The sequence below is a fragment of the Camelus dromedarius genome, chromosome 12 (assembly GCF_036321535.1).
Source record: "Camelus dromedarius isolate mCamDro1 chromosome 12, mCamDro1.pat, whole genome shotgun sequence".
Lineage (NCBI taxonomy): Eukaryota > Metazoa > Chordata > Mammalia > Artiodactyla > Camelidae > Camelus > Camelus dromedarius.
This window is the reverse complement of record NC_087447.1, coordinates 69,074,972-69,089,271: the sequence shown is the minus strand read 5'-3', so window position 1 is coordinate 69,089,271 and position 14,300 is coordinate 69,074,972. Positions and strand designations below refer to the sequence as shown.

At 37.3% G+C, this 14,300-nt stretch overlaps 1 protein-coding gene across 8 annotated transcripts in view; it reads right to left on the bottom strand.

Annotated features, from left to right (window-relative positions):
• Positions 1-14,300, bottom strand: part of YAP1 (Yes1 associated transcriptional regulator) — a 108,393-nt gene that overhangs the window by 24,134 nt on the left and 69,959 nt on the right. For 4 of the 8 annotated variants that reach the window (XM_031460630.2, XM_031460636.2, XM_031460632.2 and 1 more), the window contains exon 4: positions 12,405-12,524. In XM_031460630.2, the coding sequence (XP_031316490.2) occupies positions 12,405-12,524 (120 nt within the window). The remainder of the gene's footprint in view (positions 1-12,404; positions 12,525-14,300) is intronic. The other 4 variants (XM_031460631.2, XM_031460637.2, XM_031460635.2 and 1 more) reach the window with 1 other exon arrangement.

The following is a 14,300-nucleotide window of genomic DNA, read 5'->3' as shown; positions in this document are numbered from 1 at the left end:
TAACTATTTTCTGTCTTATGCTGAAAAACTTGGTTCCAACAGCATATTGTATTAGCCTTCTGTACATATGCAATTACTTCAAAATAACATGATTATTAAAGTTATGATCAACAAAATGATTACGAAAGGGTTTGATTTCTTTGTCATTTTTCGCCCTTAAGATATTTCATTAGGCGTATCCAATCAAATCACTACAGTTAAAAGTCACCTGAAATAATTATTCTCTGTGTGATTTGGCCACCAACTCAATATACAGGTTCATTTATGACATTTTGCTTTTGAATTTTACACAACTGCTCTACTTACCAACCAACAACCCCCCACCGCCAACTGATAACGTAACTCTTAGCAGTCTTTTTAAACTCTATTTTAAAAAAAATCTAAGCAAACACACAGATGTAGAATAGCATACTTCTTTCATATATGATAGCACACTTTTAAAATACTTTCTTCTACTTCACTTTGCCTTTTTTCTACTACTAACATATCCTTGAGATCACTCTGAAGCAGTATATACAGAGGTTTTCCCATTTTTCTTTTAAAAAAAGCATTTCACTCAACCAATTTCCTATTAGGTTTCACTATTACTAAAGAGTGCCAGATAGAATACTCTCACGCATACACTATTTTATATTATTTTCCACTGTATCTTTGGGGTAGAATCTTAAATGCAAGAGCTGAAAACATAACTAATATTGCCAAATCCCTCCTTCCCCTCCACACACATAGGTGTACTTTTTTGTATCCCTACCAGTATGTAGAAGTGTCTTTTTTCCCCCACAGCCTTGCCAAATTTTTGGATTTTTACCAGTCTGAAAGATGAGAAATGTCTTCCTAGTGTGATTTTACTTTGTTATGTCTTATTACAAGAATTTGATCAATTTCTGTTATTTTAAAGGGCCATTTACATTTTTATGTGAATTGTGTTTACATCTTTTCTTGTAGGGTTACTAATCTTTACTTTCTCTATTTTAGACAATCTTTATATACTAGGAACAGAAAATCTTTGCCATTATAAGTTACAAATAATCTCCCTCAGTTTATCATCTGTATTTTCAATTTATTTTTTTTCTTCCATATAAGAGCTTATATTTTAAGTAGTTAAATTTATCAATTTCTTTTTGAAATTTGAGCTGTCTTCCTCACTCCCAGGTGACAGAGAAATTCATCAATTTTTTTAAATTCAAAAACTATATGGTTCCACTTTATATACTTATTTGGCAATTTGATTCAATTCATTTGGAATTTATCCTGTTGTAGGGCATGAATGTACCTAATTTTATTTTTCTTCATGACTATCCATTAGTCTGTGAAGTGTATCCTTCGACCGATCATCTTTATCATGGACTAAATTTCCATATTTTGTTATTTTGTTTTAGGTTTTCTATTCTGTTCATTAATCTAACTACTCTTATACTAGGTACTACAGTTTTAATTACAACCTTTATGTTTTAATAGCTGGTAGGGTAAGCCATATTTTTTTGAAGCTAACTTTTTATTATTGGGACCTAACTTCGTTGCACTATGGTTAAAGAATGTGGTCTGTACGCTGATTCTTGAAATCTGTGACTTGCCAAGTGGTCAGTGCTTGCTTTTGTACCCGGCCAGGGCCAGTCGGCTGCACGTCCGCTGTGTCTGTTTCATATATCTCTTTCTTTGTTCTTAACACTTTGAGTTCCTGATATTCTCAAGAGCTGACTGGCCTCTAGCCCTGCCCTTGATCACTGCTTTCTGTGGTTTTATTTTCTGACCCACAGATACATTTTTTTTTAATTTATGACCCCAGTTATGTCTTTTTGGCTATCTCTTTTTAATGTTTTGTCTGGTAGAACAGAGAAAGGATGTCATAAAAACATGACACGCTGTTCCATATTGTTCAAAGGCTTATCAACCTCTTAAACATGGCTAAAATAAAACAACCAACCGACAAAAAACAAACAAAAAAACCCCCACCATACTTATTTATGAAAGATCTCTACAAAAAATAAATGGCTAAAACTTTCATAATTACGGTTTAACTATTCATCACAACGTTACTAGATGCACAATTGATCGGCATCACAGTAAGATACAAAAAACAGGGCCTTTAGAGTCAAACAGACTATGCTTAGAGTTGGGCACACCAGTTCAGCAATTCATCCAATCCTTGGTTTCCTGAACTAACGCCTGGGGTATTAACACTGCCCTTTTGGATCACTGTGGGATTGTAAGTAATGTGTGTATAGTGTCTGGTGTAGCCCTGGGACACAACAGATGCTCCAAAAATGTCAGTCTCCTCCCTTTTCTGAATAGTTCTTTCTAAACATGAAGGTTACCACTCTTACAGACGATCATCTTGACGTGCATTCCCATACCTGCCCACCCCTGTCCTTGCACTTTACCATGCCACTCATATTTCTCTAAGTATTCTATGATTCACAAACATACAGACATATTTGTCTTTCCTATAAGATCTAAATGGAAAAAAAGTAGGTGGTGGAGTTTGAGCCTTAGCTCAGTCTCCTTAGGGATTCTTTCCTTTTGGTGAATATGTTCCTATCACTCCCATAGGACACGCAACCCATTTATTTCCCCACAGAGATGCTGTTATATGTTGTGCTATGTCAGGTTCAATAATACGAGTTAAATATGAATTGAGGGACTGAGCTGAGTATCTACCACATAGGGTAAACCCAATGCAAACAACTATTGGGAGGAAAAATGTTTCTGGTTCCAAGCACCTAAATAAATTAATTTTTAAAAAACTTCTAGGAAGTAACCCATTAGTAAGTTGAAGAGTGTTGAAATTATAAAACATGACTGATTTCAAAACAAATTCTAGAACTGTACACTGTTAAATATTTCATCTATAAAGAAACATCAGGAAAAGCTTTTGAGCTTTCCACACTGGATTTTTAACTAAGAAATACAGCATATATATATATATATATATATATATATATTCTTTGTGAAAATTAACAGGCAGTAACAATACTGCATGTAAAGAAACAGGTAAACATCCTCTGCTTCCCACCAGTTTCCCAGAATCAGATACTGTTAGCAGTAGCTATTAACGACAGTGACCACTGCTGAGGGCATACTGAATTTGTTGGTAAGGTCTTTTTCAAACCTAAGGTTATCAAACTATTCAAAACCACAGATATAGAAGAACGGGGTATCAAAGGATGAAGCAGGAACAACTTTGGAGAATTAAACATAAGTTTGTACAAAATATGCAATAGAAACAGTCTCTCTGGCTAATAATGGTAAGCACTTTTGGTTGTGTTTACCTAAATGCTGCTGGTACCTATGGATACAAGCAGGGCTACACATTTTCGTATAAAGAGCTCTCTTAAACGACCAATTCAAACAACCCTGTTTATCTACTGAAGCTGGGATTTATTCTCTTCAGAGGCATCCCTTTCTTTACCTTCTGAGTATCTCAAGCATTTCAACAGAGCACAGAGCAGTGCACCCACATGGGGTGCAGCAGAGACCTCACAAGCAGGCAAGAAACAAAGCAGGCTTTGTTTCCTGGGGGCAGGGGGCAGGGCAGCTAGAGAAGGAAAGAACAGCATTACCAGCTTCTTCCTCCCTGTGAGCAACTACCAAAACCCCAAATGTTTCCAGTTTTAGCAAAATTTCTAGAAGGTAAGATGAAAATGAATCCCTAAAATATGACAGAATTAAAAAGAAAATATGCTTCATTTTGAAATTCAGAGCCTGCTGCTTGGACCATGAAAAAGCAACTGTTTCAAGTTCTTAACAAATCAGTCCTGACAGCTTTATGGTGGCGAACCATTCACTCAGCAATTACTGAAAAGTAAGAGATGACCTTCTTAAAAAGAAAGGAGGTCATCACCATGGGTTCTTTCCAAATTTCACTCTAAACATCTGAATTTTCAAACTTTCAGACAATATTTAGATTTATATAATTTGTAAGTTCAACCTTGGAATGTTACAAAGTACTGCAGATCTGGTAATCAGTTGTAGACTTTGAGATAATAAATTCAATCCTAGTAACTTCATTAAGCATAAATTTAAAATCAGAAACAACTTTTGAACTTTCAAGACATTAATTTACATCGAATCTCCCACAACACAAAAAAACACTGCTTTAATATTTTATCAAGTTTCAGATACTACACGTTTACATATTAGCATGACTGTATTAGTTTGTTCGTAACATTTAGAAACAAATTTTAGGATTTTCCCCATACCTACAAGGGTACTCAAGACTATAAAATAAAAGGCTTATTAAAAGAAATGAATGCTTTTCTAAAAATACAAACTAATAGGTCATCTGTCAGTCTTTCTAAAGACTGAACATACATTATTATCAATATACAAAAGATGTTTCCCAACATTTAATTAAGGCAATACCTAAATGATGATGCCACGCCCAGGAATGATTTTTTTTTAAGTTATCCTGGGAATAAGAAAACGAATATATGTGTTCACGTATGACTGAAGCATTATGCTGGCCACCAGAAACTGACACAACATTGTAAACTGACTACACTTCAATAAAAGTATGTATTTAAAAAAATTGTTATACTGAGACATGTCACCCTTTTTACAGTAGTTTTAACGTGTTCATAGAATTGTGTAACCATCATCACTATCTAATTTCAGAACATTTTCATCATCCCTGAAAGAAACCCCACGTCCTAGGTAAGCCGCGTACTTCCTGTTGCCCCTCCTCTCATCCCTGCTAAACATTCATCTCCTTTTTGTCTCTACGGACTTGCCTATTCTGAACATGTCATACAAAGGAATCAAACAACATGCAGCCTTTGTGACTGGCTTGTTTCACTGAGCATGTTTTCAAGATGCATCCACGTTACAGTATGTATCAATATTTTATTCCTTTTTATTGCTGAACAACATCCCATTGCATGAGTGTACCACTTTTGTTAGTCTGTTCATCAACTGATGGATATCTGTGCTATTTGCACTTTTTGGCTATTATGAACCATGGGGCTACAAACATCCAAGCGTGCAGTGTTCGGTGTGGACACACGTGGTTTCCCTTCTGAAGGGGGCATATGTATCTAAGAACGGAACTGAATTGCTGGGTCAATGATAACCCTATGTTTAACTTTCTGAAGAACTGCCACGCTGTTTTCTAACGTGGCTACATCATTTCATAAACCCATCAGCAATATATGAGGGTTCCAACTGCTCTACATTCTGGTCAGCACTTGTCTAAAAAGCTTGTCTTTGATTTTAGCCATCCTTCTGAGAATAAAGTGGCAACTCATTGTGGTTTTGTTTTGTAAGATGTGGTAGCAATTCACCTCCTCTAAAACTCTACCCCAGGTCTTGTCCCAGGCAAAGTAGCTGCTCCCTCCCACACTTTGTACCTCTCTTCCTTCCCAAGCATCAACGTCTAGGGCCCCAAAACTAGGTTAAATTATTTGTATCTTTGAATTGTTCAAAAGTATCAATAACAAACATCTTTATTTAGGTCAATTTGATATCGTCTTCTTCAACCATCTATCAAAAGCCTGGTATGAAAATTCATTATAATGGTATTTTTCAAGCAATAAAAGGACGGAGCTTAAAAAACATTCAACAGAACATTTTCTCCTCATCACCTCATTAAGTAGTCTGGGGCAGGACACAGGGATTGCTAAATGAAGTGAGGAGGAGAAGGGAGAAAGGATTCTCACCAGCTTTCAGCTCTTTCTGTCTCCGGGATATAACTGTGTTTTTTCCCCTCTACTATGAAAATAAAGTTGAAAGTCTAGTTTGGAGAGAAAGTTCACATAATTAAACTATTGGTCTAAAGAGAAGGGAAATTATATTTTAAAATCTACCTGCCATCATGAATTCATGTTAGATTAATAAGTAATCAGTCTCGCTAATAATAGTTTTCCTCCTAATTACATGTAACTTATTACTATTAATGCTCTTTCCCAAGGGGAATTTATAATTTAGAGAAGATGAACACCTGAGTTCTGACTGATAAGCACAAAAATTGGTCCTTTTATATGGTCTAGATCTTGACTAGCTGCTTCTTATCTTTTAATGTCCCTCTTCAAAAAAGCCTCCTCTGACGGCCCCACATTATTCCCTTTCATAGCACGTTGTTTATTATCCTTCAGTATACTTAACATATTTTGTAATGATTTATTTGTAATGATTTATTTACCCTGCAAAGCCCCCCTCCCTGATGGCCAGCACATTGCCTGGTACGTAACTGGCACTCAAATATTTGTTGAATGAGTAAATAAATAACTGAAATACTCTCTACCCCTAGTTAGTGGGAGGCTCTTAGTAATGCACAGGAGGATCTCCAAGTTGAAACAAGTCCAGGATGAGTTCTGAAATGACCTCAGCAACAAGCGTAGCAGAACAAAATGACTCTAAAACAAAACAAGGACTATGAACCACTCCCCTTCCAAACCATTCTGATTTATTTCAGCAGAAATCTATTTGACTTTTCCCTTGGGAAGTCTATAATCTCTTTTTCTGTTTCTTGTCTCTGTATCTCTGGGTTGGCAGAAAAAGTGGCATCACCAAACGCCTCTTCTGCAGCACATTTTATAAGATACCTGATGTTAATTCAGAGTTGATACAAATATAACTTGATACATAGTCTTTTCTTAAAAACAAATTTTTTGTGTGTGTTTGAGGTGAGGGGCTTTAGTAACACAAATAAATTATTAATTTAAATGATCATTCAGTGATCTTTGGTGATCTTAAGCTTTAAGTTTAAAAATTCTATATGAAAAACTTCTTAGGTAAACAAGGAAAATTATTTCTTTACTGTACCATTATTTGTATCACTGAACCATCAAGTAGCAACTATATACTAATTTAACTTCACTAACATGTCTATTCACCCTTGGCGCGTAGGAGAGACTGCTTACCATGACCGATAAGCTTTTTTGACATCATCCTCCTGAATGTAACAGATTTAAAAAACAAAAAACAAAACAAAACAAAAAACCCCAAGAAACAAACCCCAAAACAAACAAACCCCAAAAAACAAAAAACAAAACAAAACAAACCCCAAAACAAAACAAAAAACCTCAAGCGTGGAACTAATTTTGATATTCTATAATCTTACGCATTAAAATACTTATTTCAGGAAGTGTTTTTCTAAGTAAAAAAAAAAAAATGTAGTAAGGGCAACAATTATAGAAACAATCTCTAACAGTATGTTTTAAATTGGGTTGCACTAAGCATGTGGCCTGGCATTGTACTTCAAATCAGCTTACAGCAGGCTTTCTATCATGGCAACTTTAGGGGAGTTCTAAATTTTAAAAAGAAAGCATACCAAAATGTACCATCTTTAAGGCAGTAAAGCCGAACCCTGCTAACATAAGCATGTTTAAACTCCTACATGCTTCTAAGAGTCTGAATGTGGACAAAACTTAGCTGTTCCACCCAGCACTGCCCATCCCCCATCAGCTCTGTCTGCCTGAGCACACTTACCATGTGATAAGGCTTATCTTTAGATTAAAGGTTGAAAGATTTCCCTATCTCCTCTTCAAAGGTAATTCCCAGCTGTGTCCAGAGGACCAAAGCTAAACTTTAATGGTGCAATAAATAGTTCAAAAGTACCACTGAAACTTCAGCGCACTCAAATCCATAAAGCTGTTGAGAAGTAACCTTAAGCACGGGTCCAAAGCAGTCACTGAAGAATTCATAACCTAGCATATTGTATTAAATTAATAAAGGACTGGAAATAGTCTTAAAAAGCCTCCAGCATAATCCAGTCACAGTTTCCAGATGAGTTCAATTAAGTCAAAAGAAGTCAGGTACCTTTCTGAACAAGCTGGTTACACTGTGATACCAGAAGAACTTGGGGCTCTGGATTCCCAACTGAGTTGGTAAATCTGCATCACAATTTAATTCGCTTCAGCTCAGTATTATTACGTAACTACTACGTAGACAAGAGGATGCCAGCTAACTTCTACTGTACATCCAAAAAATGGACTTTTGGAGGGCATATAAAATGCCAGGTCAGAACAATGTTGTAACTATTTTCCTCACTGGATAAGGTGTATTTAAAAACCATGCTGAGTATCACATTTAAAGAGGTACTAGTAAAATGAAAGGTTTCCAGAGATGGGGAAAAAAAATCCAGAACTCGAAATGCATGAAAAAAACTGGAGAAATCACAGCTGAAAGAGAACACTCTGGGATTAGAACAGTGTTCACAAGTTTGAAGGGAAGTAAATTTCTGGATAATAAAGGGTCACAATTTCTGGTTATTAGAACCTTCTTTACATAGGACAGACTGCCTTGTAACACGTTAAACTAGTCAAGGTCAAAGCTGAGGTTGGAAGGCAATCTCTTAAGGATAAGGTAGATCTGAGGCGTGATACTCCATCTGGGTGGCTTCACTGTCTGCTCCAGAGATACTACGTTTCTCTCCTGTAACTGGATACTCACTACCTTTGGGTAATTTCCTTAAGATGAGTTACAATACAGCATGTAAGTAAATGGGGGATTAACCACTGTCATCTTCCCTCCGAATTTCCATGTGTTAGTATTGATGAATTAGGTGTATTTCTGAAAATTAACTGCATGTAATCTAAATTTCTTTAAAATTCTAGGTGTCGAAAGATCAAGTTCATATTCTAGTTCTGTCACTTAATCTACAATCTTGGGTAAATCATAATTTCCCTAGATCCCAGAGGAACTCAAACTTGGAGCACTATTCCTTACCTCTCTCAGCATTTTTTAAAACATATGCTGGTGGTTTGGGGAGTCACAAGGACTGGATAGCACCATGGCATTTAGGAGACAAGAGCCAGGGGTGCTGAATAGTCTTCAGTGCCCAAGCACGTCCTTCCTCCTCCTTTGAGAAATGCTGATTAGAGGAATTACAAATTCCTTTTCAGGGCCAAATTTCATGAGGTTTATCTGCTAGGAATTTTTAGTTAGCAACGGCTCTTTTTACCTCAGACACACTGAAACATCTTTTCCTCCCCACCCTAAGTAGTTAATAATGTAGTTCACAACCAGTGACATTTTAAGATCACCAGAGAAGATTCAAAAGAGGGTAAGGAAAACAAAGAACAAACAGCCTCTTGTTTTTAATGCATGGACATCAAGCGACCTGCTCCAACAAAATTCAAGTGACTAGATGGTGGTATTCTGTCTGCCCAAGACTCCACTAACTAGAATTACAGATCTAGTTTCCACAGCCGTTAGTGGTTTTTCCTGCCTCTAACAGAACAGACTTAGGTATTTAGTTGGTGTTGGGTGCCTTTTCATCAAAAGCAAAATATAACAGCTATCAGAATATTGGACCTTTAAGGGAAAAGGCTAATGAATGTCTAAACAGTTAAAAAATTTAACAAACCTCTAATCATTGACTCAAAATATTTCACTTTGCTAAGAAAGATGTGCTGAACAACTTTTGTCTTTGGAACTTAATAGCAAGTGTGTGTTTTCATTAGGGCTTTTATTGGAAAATGTTCATCTGACTATATTATGTAAAACAAAAATTCTACAACATACAAGGAAAAATTTAATGACCTGCATAATACTCAAGCATCAACTTCTTTAACACAGGGTAAAAATATTCATAATATGATTCCTTAAAAACAAACAAAAGCTCTTCTTTTTTCAAAGCCATTAAATATCAGCTAATTCTTATTGCCACTGGATGTCACTTCATGGTTTGTTACAAATTACTAATCAATGCTCTAAAATATAAATGTCAAAGATATATAGTTATTAGGGAGGGGCAAGATAGGACTATAGAATTAAGAGATACAAACTACTGTGTATAAAATAAATGAGCAGTAAGGATATATTGTACAGCGCAGGGAACTGTAGTCATTACTTTGTAATAACTTTAAATGGAGTATAACCTATAAAAACACTGAATCACTATGTTGTACACCAGAAACTAATACTGGTATATCAACTATATTTCAATTAAAAACATTTTTAAAGGCATATAGTTTTTAAGTGTTAAAGAACAAGAAAATCAGATTAAAAAGAATCAATGCACAACAAATTACTATTTAATTTCTTGAATTTGTATGAACAATGTATAACTCCAGGTGGGATGTGAAGGACTGATAAAGTATTCTAAATATAATTACTCTAAAGCCTCTGATAAAGAACAGAAATATAAAAGAGGCTAGTGTTGGAAGAAGGCGAGTGATAAAGGTAAGCTTAGACAGAGGTGAGATGTATCTTCCACTCTAAAATGTCAAAAACATAGTTCAATTTGACTTACGTAAGAATAGGTAAATACCTTAATTTAGATTTGGGGAATATAGGAAAGCAAACTGCACAACCATGAAAGCAATAACCTCTCATTTGTTGGTGTTTGCATGGCTCAAAGGGTCAGAAAGGGGATAGTTTATATTTTTTTGGCAGATAAAATGCAATACACCATAGAACTTGAGATTTCAAGGAAAATTCCTTCTAGTTCAGCAGCTAACAGCCCGTCTCTATTTGCTGTCACTCTGCATCAGAGGAACCCAAGCTTTTTTTTCCCTTTCCTGCTCCCCTTCAGTTACACTTGAGCTCTCTGACTGAAAAGGTCTGGAACAGATTAAAAGTCGGGCCACAAAATAAAAAGCTTTGGCATGTTGTCAAGCCTGTCTGGAATACACATACACAGTGGGCCCAAAAAGGGAAGCTAAAAGCAGTAAGAGTGTTTTATGAAACCTTTTTTTTTGGCATACCTAATTGTGTGCTCGTGTGTACATACGTGTTCAAGATAGGAAGGAAAATTCTTCTTTTTTGATACTTTCTCCCATTTAAAACAAAAGACCAAGTTGTGTGTGTAATTCATGGATCTACTTAAGCTCACTGCCAAGTTGCTTTATTTCACTTTTTATTAATTAAAAATATTTTTTCTTTTTTTTAAAAAAAGCTTTGTTCCAATTCCCGATTTTTACAGTTAGCTAAGAGTTAATCGTCATTTTTCATAACCTTAAGTAGAGGGGGGAAAAACCCACAGTATCATTTAAGAAAATTTCCAAAACATAGACAAGCTGAATTCATTTCATCAAAGATGATTTAAGGAAACATGGCTGTTACTGTTCTAGTCCATACAAATGGCAGCATTTATTAAATTCTCTACCTTACTTGGTTTCCTGTTTCAACCTCAAGGGCTTATTCAAATATCAAATAGAATCTGAAGTTGCAAATTATTAAATGCACCCAAAAAGGTCTTGAAGCTCAAAGGCTAGCATTTAAACCAAACCGGGTATCTGTCAAAATGACAGTCTGTGCCCTGAATCCACCTCTGACTTGACTTGAATAGGCGTTCAATCAGTTCATGAAGCTGACCAGTCAGTCAGTTTGGGGCAAATCCGAATGTTGGGGTTTTAAAAAGGTATAAATACATACAGACACAGGAGATCTGCTCAGAATGGGCCTGACAGGGAAGTTATTCTACCCAACCAGCTCCGGGCAGAGTTTTTTCTTTTCCTTTTTTCCCCCAGGATTGTGTTTTGATGGCATTCACGGAGTTAATTCCCCTTTCCCGTAAGGGCCCCAGAGTTGTTGTTAGGTCAACCCCTGTAAAGCTTCAAAGGTTCCCTGTCCCCTCGGCCTGACCTACTCAGCGATCTGCACATTGTTTTCATTTAGCTGCATCCAGTCCAAGACGAAAGCTTTAAAACCACAATGGTCTGCTCCTTTTTAGATTCATTTTTCCATGGCTTTGGAAAAATATCTCAGAAACCCAACTGAAGAAACGGAAAACAGCGAAAAAAAATATGGATAAAAAGGCCCTAATGAGCTTGTATAGCTTGTATACTATCATCAAAATGTGCGCACTGGGGAGGGGAGTGCTCCTTTGTGCTCATGGTAATTTCTGTCATTTGATTTGGAGGGAAATATGGCTTTGTTTTTTGTTTCCTAAATGAAAAATAAAGAGAAAAAAAGTTTACTTAAAAAAAATAAAATAAAAAAGAGGGCCAGAAGTGAAGATCAGGGAAAAAGTACTTTCGTTGGTCTATCTCTTGAGTGACCAGGTCCCCCCATCCCAAATTTAGGACAGAAAACATTGCAACACCCAGGCACAGGATGGCACTCATTCTCTCTGAAGTCAGGCACATGCAGATACCAGGTCACTGACGAAAGCCGACAGCCAGGTTTTAGATGAAGCATGACAGCCTGATTACTACTGCAGCTAGAAAGACCATTTCCAACAAGATCACCATGTTTCCCCAAATGTGAAAGGAATAGCAAGTCCGGTTAGTAAGCCATCACAGCATTCCTCCAACCCGATGCAGAAGTCCAAGCTAAAGAGCCGATTCAGACCTGAATCTCTCAAGTTTAAAGTGACAGGTATAAAAATAGTGCTAACAAAGCTGGGTGGGTAGTCACTTTCTAAAACTATAAAGCGATGCAATTTAATTTAAATGTACCTTCCCAAATTCGCACACCAGAAAACAGTGATCAAAAATATCTAAAAAGGTTTTGAGATGAACCTTTACCAAAACGAGGGTCAAGTCTGGGGTCTAGCCAAGAGGTGGTCTTGTTCTTATGGTTTATATAGTATATTTCTCCATCCTGAGTCATTGCTTGTTCCCATCCATCAGGAAGAGGACCTATAAATACAGAAAAAAAAAAAAATTACGGTTGGTTTTTATTTGGTGTACCTAAAAAAAAAAGTGGGAAGAGTGCTAATTTAAAAGGAAAACACATCCTGACATAAACCAACTCATTAAAACAGAATTAGGCACGTGTTCAGAGAAGTAAGGTAAATCTACAACCTGATTCTTCTACCCTAAAAAGAATCTACCCAATAATAAAATCTGCATCCCCAAAGACACAGATGAAAAAAGGGACAGATTTTCAAAAATATCCTCTGGAAGTCATGACCCAAATAAGTACTATTACTGTCAGCACAAGACATGACATGCAGCGGCTCGGGTGACACCCCCAGGCCAGTCAGCTCTGTGACAGTGCCTTCCTAGGGACTCTGAGGGTCTTCAACAAGGGCTGTACGCAAGCGCTCTCAGAGCGCCCACAGTATCACAACATTCTGCTTAATATAAAGCACAGTTTCGCTAAGCCTGCCAAGTTCCATTTATTTTCATTATTTATGTGATTGGCTCATACCAAGAAAACTATCACAGAGAAAACACAGTCCAAAAAAAAGCTTATTTTTAAGCAGCCCAGAAGTTCCTAGGAGGTGGGGATTGTGGCTGGAAGTTTAAGTTTGTCAGAGACTTGGGAAGGGGACAGGGTAAGTACCACAACTGCTGGAAGGTAAATTTCTCAGGAAGAAAAAGAAAAGATACAACTTCAAAGCTACAGTGTTTAAACACACACACACACAGACAAATTTCTTCTGTATAAGCACAGGGAATTGTATTCAGTATCTTGTAATATTACCTTTAATGAAAAAGAATATGAAAACGAATATACGTACGTACATATGTATGATTGGGACACCGTGCTGTACACCAGAAACGGACACGTTGTAATGGACTATACTTCAGTTTGGAAAAAGAAAAAAAAGAGCCACAGTGTGAGGAAACAATCCTTGGGGCTAGGACTACAGAACACAGTAAGCATAAGAAGATTATTCCATCTTCATGAGGGTATGGAAGCTAGAGAGCTGCCTTTGAGAGGTAACAGCAATGAAGAGAGGCCCAAAATAAACGACTAAGTTCAAGCATATTTTCTCCTCATCTCCTTATTTCTCCATTCCCCTTCCACTTCCTATTCCTACCAGGAGTCAGGAGAGGCAAAGGTAAACGGGAGAGTCCAAGTAAATGCCTAAAACTTTCCATCTGCGGACCAACATGAAGCGACTGCCTATGGTGCACCAGTCACTGTGCGAAGCGCATTACATACATTAACTCATCTAACCCTTCCAGCAACCAGTGACACCCAAGCAGCACTACTATCTCCATTCTAATGAGGAAACTGAGGCACACGGTGGTGCAGTCTCAACATCACAAAGCTAGCGCCAAAAATGACACTCAAATCCAGCAGCCCGACTCCTGAGCCATTTCCCTCATAACTACACTTCTGTGTATTCATCTCCCGCATCCAAGACCAGAGACAAGGTACGCTTCCTGTGCAGAAAATGGAACACGTTCCTTCTTTCTGCACTGGCAGTCCAAGCCAGCCTCAAGAGCGGTGCTGGTAAGTACCTCTGGTCAAACACACCCCTCACACAGGCCCAGCGGACCCAACGCCCTAGTTCTAGGCCTCTTTCATGCGTGTCAGGAACAGGCCAATTTGCTGCTGTACTGCTACCAAAGATCTGCTCTGACGGGGCCAAAACCCTGTCAGGGGACGCAGGCATGTGAAACTAGAGTGTTCTGTACTCTTAGCGAGGCCACAGGGGCAAGGCCCTCCCTCCTCCAGTC